At 40.5% G+C, this 26443-nt stretch overlaps 1 protein-coding gene across 4 annotated transcripts; it reads right to left on the bottom strand.

The window, feature by feature from the left end:
• Window positions 1–1156: 1156 nt before the first annotated feature.
• On the bottom strand, window positions 1157–8485 carry FST (follistatin). 4 transcript variants are annotated; one of them, XM_001095829.5, is made up of 6 exons: window positions 7400–8485; window positions 5191–5382; window positions 4539–4757; window positions 3967–4191; window positions 3059–3289; window positions 1157–2324 (listed from the first exon to the last, which is right to left on the bottom strand). In XM_001095829.5, the coding sequence occupies exons 1-6, from the start codon at window positions 7482–7484 to the stop codon at window positions 2242–2244; spliced, it is 1035 nt and encodes a 344-aa protein (XP_001095829.2). In that variant the 5' UTR covers window positions 7485–8485; the 3' UTR covers window positions 1157–2241. The 4 variants fall into 4 exon arrangements, with proteins under 4 accessions (XP_001095829.2, XP_014995557.1, XP_014995558.1 ...); XM_015140071.3 differs by having other exon boundaries at window positions 1157–2586; window positions 7400–8481; XM_015140072.3 differs by having other exon boundaries at window positions 1157–2586; window positions 3059–3286; window positions 7400–8481.
• Window positions 8486–26443: the final 17958 nt, after the last annotated feature.

The following is a 26443-nucleotide window of genomic DNA, read 5'->3' as shown; positions in this document are numbered from 1 at the left end:
TGGCCACAGTTGAGAGCCAACAGTCTCTGGCAACAATTTTGAATGACTATTCATATTAAAGAGGCTTTTCACAAAAGGGATACACTTTTAAGAAGAACCGGGTCATGGTGTTTGAAGGAAATGATATGTTTATTATTGTTTAGCAATGTTGGCAATATTGACTATACTTTGCTCTTTCCCTCCCATAGTCCTGATACTTTACATCTTAAATTTCTGATATTTTTAATATAATTCGGCTTTGAATATGTAAGTACATAATTGGAATTGGAATTGAATTGGAAACTTGTGTTGATGATCTAGTTATGTATTCTTATGCATTACAACATATTATAGGTACTACTGAATGATGGCCCAAATGCCAGTCTGAGGCTTGCATCTTGTACTTCTTTGATATTTTTAATATATTTAGGCTTTGAATATGTAGCACACAATGAATTGGAAACTTATGCTTATGATCTAGTTATGTATTCGCATGTATTACAGGGACCATTGACTGATGTCCTAAACACCATTCTGAAGCTCTAATAGTGTCTAAACTGTGAAATATTGATACATTTTCTCTTACAACGAATGACATTATTTGATCCCCATAAACCATGGGTATCATCGTGGAAATTCACCTCTACCCCATTCCCACCTCATCAAGTCCCTAGCATTCCAACACTGTAATGCCTACTTCTGCAGCTGACATTCTGATTTCTAGAATGTGCTTGTCAAATATTATGTCTGTTATCACCTTTCCTTGTGATGTGTGTTGTGTTTTAGAAGACTGAAACTGCACTGTATTTATAGGAAAGTAAGATAAAGGGTGTCCCTGGCTATGGTGATGAGCTTGCAACAAGGACAGCTAAAATGATGGTGCTTTTAAAGAGGAAATATTAGCCTTGGTATATTGCGGGAAAGAACCCACATCTACAGTCTGTTCCTTCTCTGGTTAGTGACAGGTATATGCTACGCTTACAGTGGGGTTTCTAGACCTCAGATCCCTTTATCTTTCAAACTCCAGTGAAGTGATCTATAACTAACCTCACTCTGGAGCTTCTACTGCCCTGGTCATGTAATTTCAGAGATAGCTACATTCCTCAGCAAGGGTATCATACACATTTTTACTCAAAAGTCCAAATAACTTCTTTTGCATCATCAGGAATTGAAACCATTGGCTTTTTAAAATTTTTTATTTTTTCACTCATCATTTATTTACAAATACACATTATAATTTTTATATACATTGCACATTTACATGGTAGAAAAGTACAAAACTATATATTTAAATGAATTTATATTTTAACTTGCCATGTTTGAAAATATAAAATTGCATCGAAAAAAGTATTATGAAAAGCAAGAAACTTGAACTGATAAAGCTTTGATAAAACTTTTAGTGACACATTGGTTGAAAAAGAACTAATTTAAAAGGTACAGCTGACTAGCTTAAAGGAAACACCTAACAAAAGGTTGAATGTGTAGCCTTCACTATCCTTTAGTCTCCTGACACCCACATCATTTCTTTGTATCTGTAACATATTAAAAGTACATTACTAGAATTCTAATCATCTCCTCTCTCACAAATGTCTTCATCATAACAAAAGAACTGAAGTAGGAGTTTCCTCAAAGATGCTTATCCTCTGTACCTTGTATTTGAGTAAGAGTTATAATGCCTTTTGGTCAGTCAAGGTTCCTTGTAAACAAAACCCGAGGGATCATGTATGTACAGATCAGGCAGCAGAGAATCCAATAAATAAACATGACAGAAACTGACATGCAAGTTTGTTGAAAGTGGAAAAGAGTCTAACAGTGAAATGAAGGGAGACAGATGAGTGAATAGTAAGGAATGGACTTAAATGGTTTACAAGGAAAAAAAGCTTTTACTTTACAAGCAAGAGACCTCACAATAAATAACAACTGCTCTTCCTTTCACGAATAAATTTCTTCAAAAACAAGGTATACAGTCAACCAGACATTTTATGTATAAATTATAAAACATGACACAGTATAAATAAATGTCTACAAGTCTCAACTATGGGCCTCATCCAGTAGACCTCACAATGAATGCCTCTCCGTGTCCAATGAGTAACAAGGTGGCCTGGGAGAGAGCTTTAGGACAAAGGTCCTTTAATGTATAGTTTTCCCCCCAAATAAATAAGCATACACTTATTTACAGTATGGACAATATATTTTTCTTTTTTTTCTTTTTTCTTTTTCTTTGCCCAAAGGCTATGTCAACACTGAACACTTGTAGAGAGTTTACCACTCTAGAATAGAAGATATAGGAAAGCTGTAGTCCTGGTCTTCATCTTCCTCCTCTTCCTCGGTGTCTTCCGAAATGGCTAGATGGGGGAATACAGGGGAGCTGTTGTTTAAATACGGACAACAACAGCGCAGAAGCAGCTCAGTGTATGTTTTCAAAGCCCTCTGATACAGCCATATTACAGCGTTGCATTTTTATGTGACTTGCAGTGAGATGCTTTTTTTGTTTTTGGCATCTGCTGTTATGCAATAAGTTAAAAAAAAATTTAAAGCATAATCTATGAAGTCAAAAACTGCAGAAAGTTCTGAAGAATCAATGGCTCAGGTTTTACGGGCAGATTCCTGAAATTAGATAAAAAGCGCTCTTGTGTTCTAGGTATAACTGCTTTGGGTCCTTAATTCAGAGTTAGTAGAGGCAACTGCAAAAAGCAGCAGCCCATGTATGATAATATGAAGCTGTCTTTGGAAAAAAAAAAAAACAAAAACAAAAAACTTTTGAAGCAGTTAGTTTAGATTCAAATGTTAATAAAGCAAACAGCAAAGCATACTACCAAAGCACAAGAAATAGGGGAAAACAACTGGAAATAGATTTTTAGAGGCAACCCCATTGATGATCACCGGATAAATCCTAAAAGCCAAGAAACATTGCAGAGAATTTTTCTGTGGATTATTGAATTGCTGGTGATACTTAGCAGCTTCCTAATTTGAACAGAAATGAATTTATGTGGGAGATCTGCGAGCTTTGTAAGTGTCCATTCCCTAGGGATTGCCTGGGAAAGCCTTAAATGGCAGCAAGGTTAAAAATCACACTTACAGTTGCAAGATCCGGAGTGCTTTACTTCCAGCAGCACACCTGAGGAGCAGGCAGCTTCCTTCATGGCACACTCACTGGCATAAGTGGCATTGTCACTGGCACAGACAGGCTCATCCGACTTACTGTCAGGGCACAGCTCATCACAGAGGGAACACCGGCCTCTCCCAACCTTGAAATCCCATAAACATTTTTTCCCACCAGTGCACTGGATATCTTCACAGGACTTTGCTTCTAGGATATAATACATCTGTGATGAGTAAACTGATTTCCCCATATCCCCCTTTTCTCCCTTTCTCTAGTCCTCTATCAATAAATATAAACATAATTTATATCTTATTACTAATGGGGATAATGGAGATATTAAGCAAAAATGCTGGATAATAAAACTGAAACTCAAATGCATACACACATACACACACACAAAACCTCTGCAGTTTCTTACATACTACATTAGTGCATTAAAATAGTATTTTTTTAGAACAGGATTTTACAATATTCTTGAGTTAAATATGTATCTTATTATTTCCCACAAGTGGGATCTTTTACAAATGAAAGAATTCCATTAATTACTAGAATCTGATAACAGATTTCTGGAACTGCTAAGTAATTATTTTTCGCTTCCAGCAAGTCTGGCACTTAAAAAAATGTGTAAAATTGAGTGAGTTCTAAGTTTTCTAAGATGGAATACTGTTTCTTGCTTCCTGCTGGCATTTGAATATATGTGTCAATGCCTCCAGAAGACAACGGTTTCCATGAGGAATGCTGTGGTCATAACAGAGCCCAAATTGCAGCATATTTCTCCCTATGGTGTTTTGGGATGCCTTGGGCTTACTTATTTGTTAACCCCACAGTTTAATACTAGAACTAGCCTGTTTTCTCTTTTTCCTTCCTCAATCCGGAATACCTACTGATACACTTTCCCTCATAGGCTAATCCAATAGATCTGCCCAGCAGGCAGGTAGCCTTTCTCAGGTGGCAGGCACTGGAGTAGGTGACTCCATCATTCCCACAGAGATATTGCTCAGAGGAAGTGGGCTCTGGGCAAATCCGATTACAGGTCACACAGTAGGCATTATTGGTCTGGTCCACCACACATGTGGAGCTGCCTGGACAGAAAACATCCCGACAAGTCTCTGGAACAAAGAAGGAAACACACATGAATAGGTACCTTCTAGTGCTTAGGGAGCGAGCACTTGAAGTTACCAAGGCAATCATGACACTGAAGCATCCAGCTTTCAAAAGGCAATTTTGGGAGCCCTGTAGTTTCCAAGAGAGAATCTATGACTCTAGGTTGGTCCCCTCAGTGTTCTTAATGAGTCTCTAGAAGTTAGAAAAGGACTCCTTTTTGGTTTCAGTATTATTATTATCAGGCTCTTACTGTGGACTACACCATCCCCCAGAGGTCTCCTAGAGGGTCTACTTTAGGTACAAAGCTGGAGGAGGGGACAGATCCAGTCTTGCTCAACAGGGTAGGACCTACTTTTACATCTGCCTTGGTACTGGACTTCCAGTTCTGGCTGCTCTTTACATCTTGCCTTTAGGAGTGCACATTCATTGCGGTAGGTTTTCCCGTCCAGCCCGCAGACTGGACCCTTCCAGGTGATGTTGGAACAATCCGGGGCGCAGACGCAGCGGGGTTTGTTCTTCTTGTTCATTCGGCATTTTTTCCCAGGTCCACAGTCCACGTTCTCACACGTTTCTGTGAGTTGGAAACAGGCATGGATTAAAAACCAGAGCCAGGCAGTCTGCAGGTCAGCCAGGAGGGCTTCGGGTGCCTTGCGCAATCATGCAGCCCTGAGTTTGCGCTGGAGGGGCCCCAGGCTCTCTCCTAGAAGATTGGGAGTTGATGAAAGAGTGCGGACCTTCGGTTGTGCCCCAAACCCAGATTTCTCTCATCAAGGGGCACAGGTTGGTGGGCTTCACCACCACACTTGGCTAAGAAGTCTGGGGTGTTTTACCTACAGCCTGTAACAGGCAGAATTCGAGTCTGCACGGCTTACCAGGGCAAGGGACAGAAAGGGGAAGCCCACGAACAAAGCTCTCCTACTCCCAAACCCCAGTCAGGTAGTGGGGAAGCTAAGGGTAAGACGCCCTCTACTGAGGGCCTGGAAGTCGGGAAGAAGGAGTCCTACCTTTACAGGGGATGCAGTTGGGGGCTCCCCCGTTGAAAATCATCCACTTGAAGAGTGTGTTGTCATTCACGTCCTCCTCGGTCCATGAGGTGCTCAGACGGCCGGTGCTGCAGCACTCCTCCTTGCTCAGTTCGGTCTTGTACAGGACCTGGCAGCGGCCGTTCTTCGCTTGACGGAGCCAGCAGTTCCCAGCTGTGAAGAGACGGGGTGGGGAGGTGGGTGAGTGAGCAGTGAGCGGTGAGCGGTAGCAAGGCAGGGAGAGCGAGGTGGCGAGGTGGCGAGCGAAGGAGACCTGGCGGGGATGGGGAGGGGGTGAGCGTGGAGGAGGGGAAGTGAGAGAGACGCGGGAGAAAAGTAGGAAATAAATCGAAAGGGGTGGAAGGGTGGATAAAGAAGCGGGGGGGGGGGTGGGGGAAGCCCTGATCACAGAGATGGGAGGTGGGCGAGAGGGAGGGAGGGAGAAAGGGAGAAGACAGGGCGCCCCAGCCATATCAATGTCAGTTACCAGTGACCCAGACACAACACGTGCAGCTTGCACTGACTTTTACTAGACTGTTTACTTTTATTCGTCCCATTTCATAACCTGCAGAGACTCGAAGAGCAGATTAAAGAACCTGACAAAAACAGGATGCGACGTATGTTTTTACATGTTGGTTTCATGTAGGCGGTACAGGAATTATTTGTGACAGGGGTTAAGAAAGTAAGAGAATGAGAGAGAGGAGAGGAGAGGAGAGAGATGGGGGCGGAGAGAGAGAGAGAAGGAAAGAGAAGAAAAGAAAGAGAAAGAAAGGAAGAAAAGAAAGAGAGAGAGAAAGAAAGAAAAGAAAGAAAGAGAGAGAGAGAAACAGATCAAGCAAAAGGCACTTCTGAAAAATGAAAGCAAAAAGCAACCCGGCCCAGCCCGGAGCTACCCCGCGCGGCCTCCAGGCGCAGCCCGCCCGACGGGCCCGTTTTGCAATCTGCCAGACCCGAGCACGCCCGCGGCCACCGCGATCTTTCGAAATCTCCGAGGGCTGCTTTCCTCTGCGCCTACGTCCGGGCACCAGGCAAAGCCTCTCCCCTAAAGGCGGGCAACCCAGCGCAGAGACTTGCAGACGGCGAGGGGCAGTGCCCAGGAGGGCAGTTTACAACATACTTAAAATGTTAACGCTGAAGCAGGGAAAGTAATGCCTTAAGGGGGGTGGGGGAGGAGGCTTCCTACCATTTCACGGTTATATGTACCTATCTCATACCTAGCAAGAAGTATTTGCAAGTGATTTCTCCCTCTTCCCCCTTTTTAATGTTCGCATTTGGGTCGGTAAGACTTCTCATTAATCACCAATAAGACTTTAACAATCATTGGATCGCAAGCTGCTATTATTATTTTAAACATTCTGCCCAAAGACTAATTGAAAATAAACAAATCTATTTTTAAAAGGCAAGCTTCAGAAATTTGCTCTTAACCCATTTCAGAATTTAAGTCAGTTATGGGCTGCTCACTGTTTTACAGAAAGCTAAGAGTCAGAAAGAAGAATGAAGCAGAGGGGAAAAAAACTCAAAGTGCTCAAAGCACTTTGGGGTAATAATTTGGCTTTTCTTTTTTCTTTCTTTTTTTTTTTGCGAGTATGGGGGATGGGGTTGGAAGAAGCATCCACTAGGCAGAAAGCTAATTCCCTTCAAAATTTTCAGCACCCACATTTCCAAGTTTGGGCAAAGTTTCTGAAACTACGTCCCCCAGTCACCAAAGAAATTCAGTATCTGTCCCCCAACCCCCCAGGTTTTCTTTTCTTTCTTTCTTTTTTCTTTTTCTTTCTTTCTTTTTTTTAAGTATCCAAAAGATGTGGCAGGGAGAGAGATGAGACTGCAAATGGGTCGACTGAAATCTCCAGGCTACTACTGATACTTGTTCTCCTTCTTCAGAGCCAAACTGAGGAGATCACATCTAAAGTTATCATGGCCAGAACTTTAGATCTGCCAGAGCATCTAACCCTAACTACTAAGACCCCAGCTCGCTCCCTTTCCTTTTTCAAGATAACCGAGCTCCAAACTCCGTTTCCAGTCCTAAAGTGTCTTTGCCCACAATTTTCCCACTCCTCTCCATCCCGTAGTCCCCAAGTTGGTCCAACATCTTCCGAGAGCAGCGTTGCTCAGAACAGACCAAGTGGAGACCACAGAAAAGTCGACCCTCTGCTCTCAGCCGAGCCTCCCCAGCGCATCCCCCCTCGCTTACCCTGGGCACTGCGGTCCTCCATGAACTGGCAGAGCAGTAGCAGCAGGAGGCAAAGCCCACCCGGCTGGTGCCTTGCGCGGACCATCCTGGGGGCAGGCGCGGGGCGAGGAGCGCTGCGGCGCGGGGAGCCGGCGCGGCGGCGGGTGGCTCGGAAGAGCGGCGCGCGTCGCAGAGGCCAGCGGCGGAGGGCGCAGCGATCCTGGCGCAGCCCCGCGCTCGCCGCCGGCCGCCCGCGCGATTCAATGGACGTCAGAAGCCGGGCGCAGCCGCGCTTTAAATCTAGACGGGGGTCTCCGCGGTTTGCGGTGGGCGGTCTCCCAGTGTGTGGGGCTGTGGGAGGGCGGCCGCGAGCGAGGGTGTGCGCGGCTCCTTGGGGGTGGGGAGCTTTTAAAAGTTCAGTGTGAATCAGGTGACATTTCCCACCTTCTGGAAACCCTTCCCAATTATCTTTCGGAGATGCCCGAAATCAAAACGGCTGGAGGGGAATCGGCGAGTTCTTATTTGCGTAGGAGCGAGAGGGAGGGGGAAGGCGACCGGGGCGGGGGTTGGGGGCGACGCGTCGGGGGTGGGGAGTGGGGAAGAACACCCACTTCAAGTCCTGCTCGCCGCCGCTCGCCGGCAGCGCCGGCGCGCCCGGGGTGGCGGGTGTGTGTGTGAGTGTGTGTGCGCGCGCGAGTGTGAGAGGGAGGGCGCGGTGGGGGCGCTGGAGGCGGCGGCGGGGGAAGCGGGGGAACCCGGGAGTTTGTCTCCGTGCTGCCTCTCCTCCGCTCCAAAGAGACTTTGCAAACGCCCGGAGAGCCCCAGGCTGCCCAAATATCCCGACCCAGGTCGGGTCGGAGCGCGTCGGCCTCGCGGCGGTTCCGGGCACCCGCAGCCTGGGCGCAGGACCCGCGAGGTTTTGTGTCTGCGTCTGTGCGTGCCTGACTTTGCGGCCACCCCTAGCCCAGAGGTGTTGCTAGGAACCCCGGCCCCGGCACCTTCCACCCTGGCAGAGCGCTGCCGAGACGCGGCCCTTGGTCTGGGAGAGTCAGAAGCAAACAAAAATGTTTAACACCTCAGGCCCGGTCTCCCCACCCCCCCCACCCCCGGCACAGCCTCGCCCTCTCCCTTTCTTTTCTCCCCTTTCACTTCGCGGCGTCTGGAGTCGGAGCCTGGAGCGGGGGCGCCGACGTAGGCGGTCTGGCCCCCCTCCTTCCTCCCCGGCCTGGAGACTCCCCAGTTTCTGTCCTGTGTGCCTCTGTCTGTCTCTCAGTCTCCTCGGCTCCAATCTCTCTCTCTCTCTCTCTCTCTCTCTCTCTCTCTCTCTCTCTCTCTCTCTCTCTCTCTCTCCCCCCTTCTCTCTTTTCGCAGAATAAAAAAGATTGCAACATCCATAATGAACTTCTGTAGCCTCACTTTATTAAGTACAGTGCCTGGCATTCTTCGCTGAAAGTTGGCGGGTCTCTCATTTATAACATTTTTGGCACCGCTGAATGAAACTGAGGAGGCGATATTTCCTTTTATATAAAACGATTACTTCACGGAAAATGCTATATTGTTTATTCCAAAGCTGCCTTTTAAATTTTTGTTCTTTTCGCTTCTGAAGCCCGAAGGCCAACAGACAGCGAAGTATGCAGACAAAATTCTTGGACATTCGCAGGTCACTGGGATTTGTTCTACGAATTTCAAATCCGCCCTTCTTCCCCCATCAACCCCCTGTAACTCCCCTCCCCCCGCAGACCCTCCCCCAGTCCTCCTCTCGCCCTCCCACCCCCCATCTTCCATCAACCTTCCCCCCTCCACAACTGCAAATAACTCAGTGATAACAGATTTTTTTCCACCAACTGCAGGAGATAGTGCTAATCTTTTAATAAAAGATCCCATTACAATGGGATCTGTCTGGACAGACTATAATAGATCCCGAAATACAGCCGTGCTAATATTAGAAGACAGTTGTTTGGGTGCCTCTCAGACGGGCCCAAGCCCCCCTTTGAAAGTGGGCATGAATCACAAAGCCCCGCGGCCGCCGCACCTGCACCGCGCGCATTCGGTGCAGCAGGCTGGTAAAAACGGGTGACCTCGCCGCCGCTTTTCGCTTTATAATTACCGTCGTGAGGACGGGAGGGGAGGGGGCTCGGGCGGCCCGGGAGAGGCTGTCTTTTTGCTCACTTCAGACGGCTGTGGGGGCTCCACATCCTTCTTAATCTTTCCGGAATCATTCTCTGTTTCTATCTCGCTGTCTCTTTCCCCTTCTCCCTTTCCCTCCAGTCCTCCCAGCCATTCCCTCCGGTCTCTTTCCCCTACTCCTTCCCCTCTTCTCTCCTTCCCTCCCTCTACCCGGACTCTACCCGTACTCTCCCTCCCTTTTCTCCCTCTCTTTCTTTTCCAGTCTCCTTTTCTCTCTTCCCTCCAACTCATTAATGTAGAGTTGTTTAGTGCCCTCTAATGGCAGACGACATTAACAATTAATAGCAAACTGTCCCCTTTGCAGGAGCCGCCACTCAATGGCGGAGTTCCAAAGCTGAATTTATTTCTTCTTCTTTATTCAGAGAAATGGTATAGTCCTTATACAATGATGTGCTGGAGGGAGAGTTTGTTTTCTCTGCTTCAAGGTTCCCCAACCCCCGCCCGGGGAAAAGTTAAAGGAAAGAGAACCTAACAAATATTGTTACTTGACTTTTTCCCCCCACCCTGTCTTTTAATGGCAGCAAGAGACACAGCTTCTTTTTAAGTTAGGGGTATCAAACTGTATATCCGAGGCTGAAAAATAAACATTCCAAATGCATAAAAGATCTTAAATGGTAACTGGTTGGATCTTATGGCAGTGCTATCAACGATCATACATAAATTACATGATTTTATATTTGTCTCTAGTTTAAATATATTTATTGGTCCTCAATTGGCCAGTAGCCTCTGGAAACTGGGGTCTTTTTCTTAGACTTTCCACCCTAGGACTATACAAAATATTTAAATTTTACTTATATTCCTAGTTGTATATGAAGCCATCTTGCCTGGAGAAATATAGAATCACATTTTAATCCATATTTATTTTCTCAATATCTTTGGGAAGATTGTTTTAAAGTTCATAATGTCATCGTATTTTACAACCATATAGCAAGGAGAATAGTGATATAACTTGCATGTTCTTATTAGATTTTAATTTTGTTCATTCCTATATGTACATATAACATGTTTAGTTTATGTATAGTTTATGTATATAGAAACAACTGATGTCACAAAAACTTTCTAAATCAATTTAAATTGTATCCTCACAAGTTCAGTATGATTGGGTAAAAGTAAAAATTTCATTTCTATTTCATTTTTTGTCTGTATAAGGTCAAATACTCAGACCAGTCATTTGACTAAATTGACTGCATTGACTAGTTGTTTTGGCATCATGTAATTGTCTTGGCTAAGCCAAAGCAGACACAGTAGCTCTCATTGTAAAACATGCCACCAGTCATAGGAGTCCCTCAGTACCAGACGCTGACCCAACACAGGATTACTTCTCGTCCCGGAGAAGGTGACCCTGCAGGTCAGGGTTGAGGTCACTGGCAAACACACTGTGGAAAACACAAGTGCTGTGTTGCTTTTGCCCTTTTGAATAAGCAGCTTGGTGTTTGTTTAATGATACAAGCTCATCCTGTTTTTCAGCTGCACCTTGGATAGTATTGATCTGTTTGGGAGAATGTCGGCTCCAAATCAGCACAGATCAGTCACCATGACTCTTGGTATCCAGGGTTATTTTCAGATCATAACTGAGGAAATGAGACACAGGTCAATACTGGTTCCATATGGGCTTCCTGTGGGCATCAGCAAGAGATCCATCCCATTTCTGTGGTATGAAATGGTACCACACCTGTTCAGTGACATCACAGAAAAACAACTGCTATTTCTTTTACTGTTATATCGCCTGTAAATGTTAAATATTGGGTTTGTAGATATCTAAATGTCAAGGGGACATTTAAAAATAAAAATGACACCTTTCATTTTTGTTGTATGCCTCCAAGTTCGACTTCTTATTTTTTTTCCTTTCTGCTCTGCCAAAAAAATATGTAAATTATGAGAAGCACAGTAGGACCACTTTGTAACTGAATTTCTGGGCAGCACACAAAAAGACTACTGTTTTCTGATTGGTCTTTTGTCAGCTTCAAAAGCTATCTACCTTCTGAAGTTTATAAATTTAAAATATTAGAGTTTAGCAAATGATTCAATCTAACTCCCTAGATAGCTATTTAAACTCATATGACATTGTTATTTGAGACCAAAACTGACCTGGTTAAATTTCAGTACCTAAAAAAGAGAATATGGAGGTAGTGGGGTGAGGTTATATAGGGTGTATTTGAAAGTCATGAACTGAGTAGCTATTTTTTTTTTTTGCCTTAAGATTAAATGTCAAGCTTTTTTTGAAGTTAGGTGTTTTGTAAAATGAATATGTTTTCAAGTGCAAATAATCAATCTTGTTAAATAACAAAAGTTAAGCATTCAAAAAACAGGCTGAAATGATTTTAAAATCAGATTTTGTTCTAGGTACAAAACAGTTACTTAATGTGTCATAGTCTTTGGCATTATGCAACTTCATAGACTAGCACAAGGATTTGAGTAGGGGGTTGGGGGCAATAGTTCTGTATTGGTTGAATCATTGCAGAACTAAAAAGTTAAGAAATGTGAGTACGTAAAAGCAATGTTTATCCAAGATATCCAAACTACCAGTCAATTAAGTTTTATAAAAAAGCATTAGAAAATATATTTATATATATATAGTACTGAGAAAACAATGGATTACTTGAACTTCTCTCTTTTCAGTGTTGCTTTGGTGTTATACAGAGCTAATCAATCATGGATAGCTCTTCCTTTTTGATGCTACTTGTTTCTGTGTAACATTTTTATTGCTTTATTTTCCCCTTTAATTTTAGAAATATTTTCAGGTTTCTAGAAGTCAGCTAAGCTACTTGTCACATAGTCACATAAACTAGCCATATTAGTATATTCCAGTTGAACATAATTAAGTAATTAAAATAAATATTTGTAAATAATTCAAATTATGCCTTAGGATGGGGATGTTACATTGGATTAATAGAAAAGTATTTTAGGTCACTTTGACAATATAAATGATTCATATATTTGGATATGACTGAAAATATCTGTGTGTGACCTTTAACACTTTTAACCCTGATTCCTTTTACACTTTCAACTGCATAGAAGGTGTGAGGAGGGCAAACCAGGATTTGCTGTTCAGTTTCCCCTACTTTATGTTGGAAATAATGTGTCAATCAAAGTAAGAGCCACCTTTCTGGATTATTCCTTGGCTGAGGGTGAGTAGCATGCTGTAGTTACTTTGGTATATTTTATTTTCTGGTCCCTTATTTTAGCTTTCCATAGAGTAGCAGTGGTATGCACACTTAATAATTAGTTCTTTTCTAGGTATTTGCCTATTTAATATTACAATCAGTAGTTGATACAATTGCTGTTTGATCATCCATCATATTGTCACCCCACTTTTTAATTTGACATGAATCCTGTCTCATTTCTGATGCTGAATTCACCTAAGAAGTGAAATACTGTTGCCAAGCGAGATGTCAAAGTCCTGGCATTGAAAAGTGGTCAACTTGTGGGTTGGTAAGAAGAATTTACTGATGACAGTGTAGGTTTGAAGATGGAAAGTTTTATTAGAAAGAAAGAATGCTGCAGAAGAAGTGCAGCAGAGCCTCTCAGCAAGAGAGGACCGAGAGTGCTTTGGCAGATTTTTCCTTAGGGGTATTTATGGACCTTAAAGCAGAAGCTTAAGAGTAATTTGGACCACATTAGCCATGCAGGTCATGATAAACAATAACGTTTGTAGATACCTTGGTGCCTTAATGTCAGCAAGGGTTGCACAATGAGTTTCAACATGCATACATTCTGGAGATATCTAGAAACTCTAGTTACTTACAAATTTTTGGGAAGGAAACCTGGAACCATATGCCTGGTTTAGATAATAGGAAAGTCGAATTACTTCTGAATTCCTCAGATAAGGAATTTTGTCTCTGGATGGCTTGCTTGATGGTCACCAGGTGATCTTTGCTATCCTCAATTATGTTTACAATAAATCCAAATTTTACAAGTTAGTTGAACATGATTTTGAATATTCTATTGCATCATCTTGTAGAATTTTCTGTTAGTCTTGGAAGCATCTTGGAATCAGAGAGTGAGTCTTACCAGACACTGAATCTGCTGGCACCTTGATCTCGGACTTCCCAGCCTCCAGAATCATGAGCAATATATTTCTGTTGTTTATAAAATTATCAAATCGAAGATATTTTGTTATAGCAGCAGCATGAGCTAAGACAGTCATTGTTCCTCAACAGGGAATTCATTACAAATCAATTTTGCACTTTTCCTTTGTACCTTTGTAAAAAATCAAACAGCTTAATAAGTGCATGTCTACTTATGGGCTCTCTCTTCTGTTCCGTTGATCTATTTGTTGATCCTATGCTGGTACCACACTATCTTGATTGCTATGACTTTATAGTAAGTCATGAATACAGTTAGTATAATTCCTACAAATTTTTTCTTTTTTTTTCAAGCTCACTTTGAATATCCTACTTGTATTTTTATATCACTTTTAGAATCTGTTGATTTTGCAAAACAGACTCGATGGGATTATGATTAGGGTAGATCAATTTGGTGAGAATGACATTTTAAACAATATTGAGTCTTCAAAACCAATAACATGGCATATCTTTGCATTTACATAACTCTTCTTTAACGTCTCTCAACTGTGTGTGTGTGTGTTTTTTCTTAATTTTGGCTGTCATTGAAACCATGTTGAAGTAGGATATTATATGCCATTTTAAGCTCTGTGGCTCAAAGGACCTCAATAGGTTGTAGAGATTTCCTGGTGCAGGCTGATACTTGTTTTCAGACTTCCCCAAGCTGATTGTCTATGGTCAGTCAAAAAGAGTATATTGAGCACACTTACCAGGAGTGGTGTGCTGACTCATCAAAATCTCCAGCATGCACTCTTTTGGTGTTTCTTTTAGACCATAGTCACTCCTTTAAATGAATAATCTTCATCACCATGAGATTTACACTCAGTGAGTGTTAAGAATAATTATCTATTAGTTAGTATTTTGTTGAGTATTATTTCATCATGTTCATGCAAATAGACTCCTACTCAAAGCTATCCATTATTGTGTTTAAGCTCTGAGAGATAGAAACAGGCAGTTTCCATTATGCCAACATTTGAGTGGCAGTTACTTTCTGCCTTTATTCCTTATTGGAGAGTTATGCCATCTTTTCTGTTGTTATTGCTCTCCCTGACCCATTCATCCTCTCTGTAGTTTACTTTCCCCTTATATCTCATTTTGCATCCATCAGAAGAGCTAGTGCTATAGCCTAAACTTGTACCTTTTGTAGCATGTATTGGCTTATTTGGTTTTTCATGTAAATGCCACTTTCAAAAGTAAACAATACTTTGTATTGTTTACCCAACAGTACTATTAAATATTTAACAATGGGTTGAGGTCAAATGGTGATGACACAACATGTGGAAATACGGGACAGATGATGCATTAAGTGTTGAAATAAATTATTTCAACACATGATGAGCCTTGCTTTTTTTTGGACTAAAAATATGTATACACACATATATATAATGAGAACTACCAGACGAATGACTCAAAGGCAGTCTTGGTTAATGTGTGCTTAATCTCCCATAAATAGTCACTTTTTAGCAATATAAAATCATGAGTGTATATACAGGAAGTTCATTTATTTGGTTTTTCAATACATTAAATAAGTGATTCTCTTGAACTGGTCTCAGTGCAGTTTCCTTGCAAATAAAGATATGAAAATCATCAACAGGAAACATGTGTTAATGGCTCATATGCTGGGCAGATGGAAACATAGTGTAGAAGAACCATTTAGTTGAGATCATTTTGGCCCCAAGACTTCTAATTTTTGCTTTAGCAGAAAACATTGCTTTGGCCAGCCAGATGACACAACAATCACATTGTCAACATTTTCATTTTTGCCAGAGCACCAGATTTCCTGAATAAAACCATTAGGCAGTATTCTTAACTTTTTCTTGTTCCCAGTCTTCTTGAGAAGCTATTGAAAGATATGGACCATCTCCCCAGAATAGCACAAAGATACAAACACATACACAGCCACACAAAATGTTGCATTCATTTTAAGGAGGTCAGAGGAACTCTGAAATCCATGCATATATCTATTATTTTATTCTTTAATAATAGCTACCATGTTTTACTGCCTATTCCATGCTAGACATATGAAATACATCATCTCTATTTTTCTTAACTGCTCGGCCAGGTAGAATCGACCATTTCCTAGATCCCTCTGCAAAATAATAGGGCAAGGCTGAGTCAGAAGTACTTTACCAGCTAGCTTCTAGGAAGTGATTATAATTTAGGCTTCCCAAGGATTAATGAGAAAAAGAAACAGATCTGTAATTACTCCTATATTCTAAGCAACTTAAGATACTTTTAAAGGTAATGTTTTTTCTACTGTTATTCATAAAATCTAAAGCTGAAGAACATAAAACATGAAAGCATAAAAGTCAATTACATTTTCCAAATTCTCCGATGAAGATAGAGAAGCAAACAAGACTAATCTAGTTGTAGCTTTCTTGGAGATTTTAGGATAAACGAGAAGGCAGATATTAAATAAGTAAGCACTATACAACAAATTATGAGGAAGAGGGTCAAGGAAAGTCTTCTTGATGAAATGACCTTTAGCTGTGATTTTTGGTTGAGGAGGGGTTGCCCAGGAGAAGGCAGTGCTTGTGGAGAGATGGAAGAGTATTTGCAAAGCCCAGAAGACAAGAAAGGAACCATTTGAGGAACCAAAAGAAGTTTAGTAATGACCAAAGCACAGAGTTTGAGAATGAGAGTGGAAATTGAGGAAAATGAATAAGTGGATGGTCTAGATCATATAAGCTCTTGTAAAATCTTGGGCTTACTGGTATTTCAGAGGAAACCCATGGGAATATTGTAAGTGGAAGGTGGCATGGGTCCCTTTTCACTTAGAAACTCTCTGCCCATTTGAACTGTGGAAATAAATGGGAAGACATTAACGGTGGCAAAAGGGTTACCTTCAAGATATGATTATCAGGTAGAATTGGTAGATTTTGTTGATTGATTGAATGTGGGGTATGAGGGAAAAGGAGAAAACAAAAATGACTCTTGGGTTTCTGGTATGAATAAGTGAGTGGATGGTAGTATAGTTTTCTGATATAGGTAATAATGGAGGAAGGACAGCAGGTTTCTGTTTGGGACTTGGATTCAAGGAGCCTGTAAGAGTTAAGAAATTTTGAATGCCCTATAATGCCAGAGTGACCTTTATTGAGAAATGTTTTATGGGTAACACAGCTCAGCCTTCCTTGCTGACTCTAGAAACAGCCAGTTTTACCTAGATATGACCAATTACAACCAAGAATACAAGGCACTTTGAAATGAATTGATCAAACAAACACAAAAGAAATAGGTAGTTGTTTCACTAATACCTAAGATAACACGTTCCTCCTTGCGCTTCCTAAGCACTAACTTTAAGGGACAGCAGCAATTCAAGATATAAAACTTATATGATGACAGGATGAAAGAGGTCCAAACACTATCTTATGATACACCACTGTTTCGGAATCTTTGTGTTGTGTAGACCAATCTCAGCCTCCAGAAGGACACCTAGGATCCAATGTCTGGAGTGGCTAAACAGAGTGAAAGATGAGAAATCCATTCCCAGCTATCATTGACATTTAGTCATACATTAAACAATATTTATTAAGTATGTATAGTGCTTATAGAGTGTAATTGAGTGTACAAAGTGATATGAAAACCGTTAGGAAAATGGTTGCTGGGGAATTGACATTTATATGGTTCTAAATAAATCAGATGACTTTATTGTTTCAAGGGGGGAAATCATAACAACATAGTGGAAGGATCATCATGCAAATCCAGTGGTCAATCTTCATATTACTATGGTGGAACAACCAGCTATAGCTGTGACCTGATGTGATGGAATGCAAAGAAGTGACCTTACCTCTGATGAATTTTAGCCACAAATATGTGAATGGAATCTAATCAAGATGTTAGCTCTTGCTTCCCATTTATAGGAAATTCAGGAGGTAGAAGAACTACCCAAGAGAAGCAGACAGAAAAATTCAGAAGGTGAGTCATTCTACAGAACTGACCTGATATTATCAATAATGGGAGCCTATGGATAAATGCTTCCTCTTTCTTCCTGAAAAAAATTTAGAGTTTTCTGTGCAGTTGAGCAAGCAGTCACAATGAAGGTGGACAGCTCAGTAATGCATCTTTGTATTGGTTCCCTTTGTTTCTTCTCTCCTCCATTTCTCAATATTTTCCCTTGAATCACATACTCCAATCAACAGCTTACATTTGACCTAACCCCTTCTTTCAGGCGTTGCTTCTGGGGAAGCTACATTAAGTGGAAGTGAAATGCTGCTGATAGGTTTAGGGAACCAATGAGGCCACAAAGTCATGTAGTATTTTTCATACAACATAGACTTCCTGAATCAATCAGGACAAAGATTACATGTGTATACCTCTTAAGATTATAGGACAGGAATGACAAATAGGTAAACTTGATCTAATGAGAGCAGAAAAGGATTCTAAAGGTGTAATCAATTAACAGTATCTGTGGTAGGCACCATATAGAGGTGTATTATCCACACATGTTTGTTACCTTTGAGACTAAAAAGATGAAGGTGATTAAGGGGAATATAGGAGGTAATTACATATATTACTGGAGGGGAAAAAAAAGCTTTCGTTTCCACATGATTTAGAGAGATCAGTTATGAACCCCAGACAGTGCTCCTAGGCATTTCCCCCTAATCCCCATAGAACTCCTCTTTCTTCTTCTCTGCAACCTTACTGATCTCCAAATGTGCTCCTGCCTCAGAAACTTTGCATTTATGCTTCTTTGACTTGGAAAACTTTTCTTTTAGATGCAAGGATGACTTGCTCCTTCACTTCCTTCAGGTCTCTGCTCAAATATATTTATCACTGGGGCTATTTAATTACTTTGAAACCTAGTTTCTACTGAAAAGGCAGTATAAATGTTTGTTTTTCCCCCTTTACATGTTTTTAAAGTAAGATGTAGGTTGAATGACTATTTCAAATGATGTTGACAAATGAAGTTTCTGTTGTTTGCTCTTGTTTTTCCTTTCTCAAAGACTGGTTCTCAAAAGATATCATTATGGACTTATGGGTATTTATAGATTTTCAATTAACTGTAACCATTGTTCTTTTATTGCCTAAATCATTATAATGTTGGCCAGTGAAAGTCCCTTCCAGGTAGCCTCTGTATCTTTTTCACACAATCCTGTCAATCTTGGAAAGTTTGCTTGCTTTTGGTGCAAATTGTCCTAGACTGACCTTACATCTTTGCTGACCCAGGCACAGAATTAGCCTTTCTCCAAGAAGACCTGATTTTTTTTTTTTATAATTGGGGAATGGCATTAGAGGTGAAAATCTGGGTGCTAGAGGTACTCCTTGCTACTAGAGTGACATTGCTTTTAGGATATTTCAATTGTACAGAGCTAGAAAAAATATATTTTTTAAAATCACAAATTTATGTTGATGTTTCCAGTTCCATTTCTTTAAAAAAATTACAGCTTTGGTTGGGCATGATGGCTCACGCCTATAATCCCAGCACTTTGGGAGATGGAGGCAGGCGGATCATCTGAGGTCAGGAGTTCAAGATCAGCCTGGCCAACATGGTGAAACCCTGTATCTACTACAAATACAAAAATCAGCCGGGTGTGGTGGTGCACACCTGTTAATTCCAGCTACTTGGGAGGCTGAAGCTGGAGAATCACTTGAACCCAGGGGGCAGAGGTTGCAGTGAGCTGAGATTGTACCATTGTATTCCAGCCTTTGCAACAAGAGCATAACTCTGTCTCAAAAACAAACAACAAAATTTTTTTACAGCTTTATTGAGTTGTAATTCAAGTACCATAAAACTCATTTTATTTTTTGAGACAGGGTCTCACCCTGTCACCCAGGCTGGAGTGCAGTGGCATGATCACGGCTCACTGAAGCCTGGACCTCTGGGCTCAAGGGATCCTTCTACCTCAGCCTTCCAAGTATCTGGGACTACAGGCATGTGCCACCATGCTTGGCTCTTTTTTTATATTTTGTAGTGATGGGGTCTCACTGTGTTGCCCAGGCTGGTCTCAGACTCCTGCAGTCAAGTGATCCTCTCGCCTGGGCCTCCCAAAGTAATGGGATTACAGTCATGAGCCACTGTGCCCTCCAAAATGTACTTTTGAAGTGTATAATTTAGTGGTTTGTGGTATATTCACAAAGTTACAACTGTCATCACCAGCTAATTCTAGGATATTTTTATTACCCAGAAAGAAAACCTTTACTCATGTCACTTCCCATTTCTGCTTTCCCCTAACCCCTAGCAACTACTAATCTATTTTCTGTCTCTATGAATTTGCTTATTTTAGACATTTTAAGTAAATGGAATTATATAGTATGTGACCTTTTGTATGATTTTGCATCTTTCACTTAGCATAATGTTTTCAAAGTTCATCCATGTTGTAGCATGTATTATTGGTATTTCATTTCCAAAAAGTGGTTGAATAATATACCATTGTATGGATATACGACATTTTGCTTATCTGTTCATCAGTTGATGGACATTTGGGTTGTTTCCACCTTTTGGCTACTGCGACAAATGTTGCTATGAACATTCACATACAAATTTTTGTGTGAGCGGGTGTTTTCATTTCTCTTGGGTATGTACCTGGGTATGGAATTGCTGGGTCATATGGTAGCTCCGTGTTTATCTTTTTGAGGAACTATCAAACTGTTTTCCAAACAGTATTTTGGAAACCATTTGCACCATTTTACATTCCCACTGGTAATATACGAGTGTTCCAGTTTCTCCACAGCCTCTATAACTTTTATTATTAATCATCATTTTAATTATAGCAATCTTAATAGGTGTGAAGTACTATCTCATTGCATTTTTTTTTTTTGATTTTTGAAAGTAAATTCCACTTGAAGCTAAAATCATATAAAGACATTTTATAAGGAAGAAACACAAAACAGCGGCCTGTACATTTCGGCCTAAAGAAATTCAAATGCACAACCGTGAACTTTGGTACTGATAGACATAAGAGAGGAACGTGACCTACAGAGCCTGCAGCACAACTTAAGGAATCTGTTTTACAAGGAAACACATTTCCTAGGTAGGGTGCCAACTCTGTGGTTATAAGAAGGCAGCTCTCCATCAGCACAGAAAGATGGACATCTTGCAACTAAACCATAGCAGAGATGAGGGAGTGGGACACTTATTCAGAGCTGAACGTCTTTTGCATAAAACATGCCGGACATAATTCCCTGGGTCTTGCTCTCACCTCTGTGGCTTTTTTTTTTTTTTTTTGGAGTTTCACTCTGTTGCCCAGGCTGGAGTGCAGTGGCGCAATCTCAGCTCATTGCAACCCCCGCCTCCCAGGTTCAAGCAATTCTCCACCTCAGCTTCCTGAGTAGCTGAGATTATAAGCGCCTGCCACCATGCCTGCCTAATTTTTATATTTTTAGTAGAGATGGGGTTTCACCATCTTGGCCAGGCTGGTCTTGAACTCCTGACCTTTTGATCCACCCGGCTCGGCCTCCCAAAGTGCTGGGATTACAGGCGTGAGCCCCTGAGCCCAGCACCTCTGTGTGGTTTTGATCTACATTTTTCCAATTCAATTTTAACTATACATTAATTTAATTTTTTATCTTATAGTTTTTAACTTAGAATTTTACTTTATCATTCTCATGGTGCTGTGAAAATCTCGATTCCTGATATAATTAATACATCACTTATTTTTTCTATGCTATAAAGGATCTGATTTCAATACCTTGCTTTTTTTATGGTATAAAAGATTTTAAAACTCTTTAAAAATATTTACTCTTAGAATTTGGCCTTTAGATTTGTCCTCCTTTGTAGAGAGAACACTCTTTTCAACAGGCTGGATTTGGAAAAGAGAAAAAGAGAATTTACTGAAACAGAAACACAGGGGAAGTATAATAGTATGTCTTGGTAAGTTTTAAACAAAACAAAAAAAGAAAACCTCTTTTTTCCTCCTGTGTAAAAAAGTAATACGTGCCACTGCAGAATATTTGAGAAATATAGTAAAAGAGAAAATTGAAATCATGTGTTTTCTTACCACCCAGAGATAGCAATGATTAATGTTTTGGTGTATATCCATCGAGAGTTTTTTTCTAAACCTAAAGGCAACGATTCAGGAGATCACCAATACCAGTCCAACAGGGCAAGCAGCATCTTACCAGCAGAGATCATGGTATTCTGGAAAATGTAGGAGTTAAAAACACTTCTCACTTTTCAGGATTCCTGCCAGTATTCAGGGTCTAGCTTTGAGAAGAAAGGCTGGTAGGAAGTAGACAAATGTTCAGGGTTCTCAACCTGTAGATTGAGTTTCAGGCAGGCTTCCAGATCAGGTTGTCATTGAAGATATAGGTGACAGGATGGAAGATTCCTGGGTCTGAGGAAAGTTACCTGTTGCTGAGCTCTGTAAGAATCATGGGGTGATGGCTACTGTGTGTTTCCTTTTCCTTTTCGGACTATCTCAGAAAAGGATGTAGACTTGGTTTCTGCAGATGGAGCGCAACAGAGGCTCCAACCTTGGCTTCCGAGGAAGAGAAAGGCAGGGAACCAAGACAAGGACTAACAATATGCAGCTTGAAAGTTAGGTCAATTTATTTTCAATTATATTACACATGCTTTGGAAAAAACAAAGGCTTTAAAAATATATTTTAACATAGTGATTTTTTTTTCAGCCCAATCTACTAGCGAATGTAACTAAATGTTTAAAGAAGCACTATAGAGTTGTGATCACTGAGTATATCATGTTAATGACTGTTCTTAATGGAAGGAGCAGAAAATTGTATTGTTATGAAAAGCAATTAGAGATATTTGAGGAATGTATATTCTTGTTGCTCTTACAATAGCTCAACAGCATTTTTTATTTTTTATTTTTTTATAATAGCTTTCAGTCAAAGTAATGGTTTTCCCCAGAAAGTTCTAACAAGATGCAAGCTACACATCAGTAGAGTGCCTGGTCCAGTTGTGGGTGTTCAATGAATATTAAACACCAGCAACAATCATTTAAATTTCCTATGTTATGTTTGCCCTAGAAAGGATCTCTTCAGCGAAGCTGTGGATTAAAGATAGCCTGAGGCCGCAAGAAACAGAGACATAGTAACTTTGCCCACAGCCCAATCCCACACATCAATGTGTCAGAACAAAAAGATCAGTATATGGCGGTAACTCCTGCAATCCTTCCCGCACACTGAGCTGCCTTTTCTTGCTATTGGCTCTTTATGAATAAAGAGTTGAATCAGCCTGTGATAAGGCAACTGAAAAGTACTGGCATTTTGAAAGGGATAACCTGTGAATATGGTCTTGGGTTTTACTTACATATTTACATCTCCCCAGGTCTAGCTGCAACTTGAGAAGTTGGAAATAAGGAGATAAGTATTCTTTGGCCCAAATGAAGGGCAGAAGTCAGTCTCCCCTCTGATCTGCAGTCTGGATCTCGTATCTGTGAGTTGAATCTCTGTTGCATGAGGAACAAGTGCAGATTGTGCAACAGAGGGCCCCCTGTGTGCATCTGACAGGAGAAGTTTGTTCCGAGTGTCATAGTGTTGTTTTCATCTTGATAGACTAGCACAGTCTGGTGAAATGGTTGGGGGAGGGTGCCGGGGAAAAGAGAAATGCCCAGGTAGCTGAACAATGAAAGCTTACATGTTACATGTCAGAAATGAAAGGAAGCTCAGTGAAACCACTGGTTAGCTGAGGCAACTGAGAAAGTGGAATGGGGATTTTAGGAAGAATAACATTTGCAAAGACTGAAAATAAGGCAATCAGAAAAGTGTACTTGAAAAGTGATGGGAAATACAGTGATATGTCCATTAACCACAGCACTATCACCATCAATCATCTTTAGTCTATGATGAGAATTCAAAACTCAAGAGAGACCTGTCTTGGCCCGTGTCTATACTTCATGTTGAAGTATTTATCTTTGTCCTTGGTGCTAGTAGATGCTGCTGCTGACAGCATTACTATTCATGTGTATGAATGGGGCTCAAAGCTGCCCGGTTAATGACGCACAGTTCAATCTCATCTAAGCACACATATAGACAGGCTGTCTGTCACCATTGGTGGCTTTGCCTGTTCACCTCTGGGGCTGCATGAAATCTCAGTTAACAAAAAGCTCCTCTAGGTTTGAAATATGCGGCATTGATCTGTTTGACTCCTGGGAAACTGCTTTGGTTTCCCAGGAGTCAGAGTATATGCCACGTTACTAACTGTTTAGCTTCTACACATTCTTCCCACTCCTCTTAACTTGGCTGTGCTTCTAATCAAGCCCCTTTGGCCTGTGGTGGGCACAGCTGCTGTGGTTTAGTGCACATGTCCCAGGACAGAGATTCAATGAGCAGAACTTAAATGCTGATGCAGTGACTCTGGAACTGTGTTTTTGGAACCCTTGTGTTTCCACTCATGTCAGTTCTGGCACATGGGTGTTGATGTGGAGACTGCTGGGAACGTGGGTGGGGATCCAAGTTACTATTGTTTGTCCTTTGAACAGGTACTTAAAGGGCACTGGTTTAGTTGACTGCCTGGTGTCATGTCTTGGTCCTTTTGGGGTAATTTCCAGCAGAAGGGAGCTTCTTGGAACAAGTGTCCTATTTTTTTAGGCTGCCCAAGCATCTCTGAACAATAAGTTTCCTAAGTGGTGGAATTTGCATTTAGTCCTCTCCTCAATGGATTTGTGAAGGTTTCCTCTGTGAAGGTGGCTACACTACCTCAGGTTTGGATTATATTTTTGCATTGGGATTATTTTGCATCATCTAGGACAGAATCCCATGGGATCTCATGTTGTTTCTTGTGCTTTGGGTTTAGAAGTAGAGTCACTGAATATATAGAAGTTCCTGAATGATTGCACCAACGTTACATGATACTGCCTTCTGTGCTGGCTTGATTTTTAAGAGGATGCTGGGCATAGTCTGATTCTGGCTTGTAGAAGCACGGTTTTGTCTAGCACACTGCACAAATAGATGTACCCGAATTCAACTGGTGGTAGAGAGCAGATTTCATACTTTAGCAAAGTCTGCCATAGAATCTAACATACTGGCTTCATCATAATTTTAGGAGTTTAGGGAAATTCTCTTGTCAAGATACCTACTTGTTAAGAATCTGGTGTAAGAGTATGAGTTGGGTAAACAGAATATTGAACCAATAATATCAAAGATGTGGAAATAAAGTGGGCCAGGATTAAGTTTAAATTTAAGAATTAAGTTCTAGGCTTTTTGAGAATTGTCTCTGATACCACAGAACTTGATCCCCTTGGTTCATTGAGGAAAAACATATGTCTGTAAGACAGATGTGAAATTTGGGCACTTATTTTCTTTACCATATTCCATATTCAAAATTTCTGCTTCTTATCAAAACTTCTCTTTGCAAATAGATTTATATGGCTTTGTGAAAATAAAAATAAAAGAGGTGAAGCATACACATAAGAAAATATCTCTCATTTGTTAAGTTGAATGGTTGATATAAATCTATGTGTGGAAAAATTAAATAATGCATATACTTAATATATATGAAAATTTTAGTGTATATAGAAATGAGAAGATATACACATTATATAATAAATTGCTATATTGGGGGACTAGGGAGGCATTGATCTTTCTACTTTTTGGTATTATTTGAATTTTCATTCAGTATATTAATTTTGTAAAGAACAAATATATATGTTTATTGGTCAACTTTGGCTTTTTCTGAGGCAACCCTAGTCCCTCTATAAAGTGAAGCAACATTTTTTAATGTATCCCTAGCTGCTTAAGGATAAAAGAAAATTCGGGCAGGCTAAGTACTGGCAATTCCCAAAGATAAAAAGAAGAGAATCAACACTAAGAGTTAAACTAGTTGAATAAAGAGTGAAGGTTGCCAAGTATTATAAATATGTGGCTATTCACTTCATTATGTATAGCTACTGTGACTGATGGTTTTGACTTTCAAGAGAACAAAAGAAGAGAGAGATGCAGTTGTGTCTCTTAAGAAGTGTCCAATTAAGGTATAGACTAAACACATTAAACAGCTATGCACTAATTCCAACGCAACCTTAACCCATGTGAGTGACAGTGTAGCATACATGATATATATCATGTTTAAGGGATTTCAATATAGAAACATGTTCTGTGTGAATTTGTTGGCTTAGCTAGTCATGGTCATTATGCTTCAGTGAAAGGATCATTTGAAATCAGTAAATCCAATTCAAAAAATACACATGAAAATGAATAAATCATATTTTAGTGTTCCCCAGAAGATTAAAATTTTTATAATCATTATGGATAAAATGCTGTGGAAGAATGGAGGCATCAATAATTAATTTTTTTACTGAAGAAATAGGAGAAATGCTCATAACATATGGAAAAGATGTCAAAGGATGAGAATTATTTTATTATAAGAAGAATGAATAGATAAATATTCCAGGAACAAGCACAAGAAAAAGCATAAACGTATGAAGAACATAGGATTGTGGGGCAGGTGATTGATGAATTTGTGAAGATTAAATTGTACAGGTCCTAAAATGACAAATTAGGACATTTAGACTCGATCTTGTAGATAATGTAAAGTTGTTAAAGGGCATGAAATGACTAGATTTGTATTAGTTACTATGAAATACACACAATACATTATAATTCAGTAATTAAAAGAATATTTGAAATGGAAATCAATGGAATAAGTTTACAGCTTCTGAAACAGGTGCCGTTGACATTTTGGGTGTGCCTATTTAACTAATCATACCACATATGATTATGACCAAGAGACATGGTGATGAATACAGTCTGTGGCACTAAACCCGTTCCTATATAATGTTGAAATAATAAGATTGAAAAATTAAATAATAGTTTTGTTCACAGTTACAACCTTTTGCTAAATGTTGTACAAAAAATAAAACCTCAAAAGCAACAACAAAAACAAAACAGAAAGTCTAAGGGAATAAGAAATCAGCAATTT

This window comes from Macaca mulatta, chromosome 6 (genome assembly GCF_049350105.2).
Source record: "Macaca mulatta isolate MMU2019108-1 chromosome 6, T2T-MMU8v2.0, whole genome shotgun sequence".
Taxonomy (NCBI): Eukaryota; Metazoa; Chordata; class Mammalia; order Primates; family Cercopithecidae; genus Macaca; species Macaca mulatta.
The sequence above is the reverse complement of the archived record's forward strand: the minus strand, read 5'-3'. Positions and strand labels throughout refer to the sequence as shown.

What these genes read in the sequence shown, in the direction of transcription:
- FST (XM_001095829.5), bottom strand. Translation starts at nt 7,484, where the DNA reads ATGGTCCGCGCAAGGCACCAGCCGGGTGGGCTTTGCCTCCTGCTGCTA. An exon ending in CAACTGCATCCCCTGTAAAG is followed by an intron (nt 4,758 to 5,190) that starts GTAGGACTCCTT and finishes TCCAACTCACAG; the next exon opens with AAACGTGTGAGAACGTGGAC. An exon ending in CTATGAGGGAAAGTGTATCA is followed by an intron (nt 3,290 to 3,966) that starts GTAGGTATTCCG and finishes ATTATATCCTAG; the next exon opens with AAGCAAAGTCCTGTGAAGAT.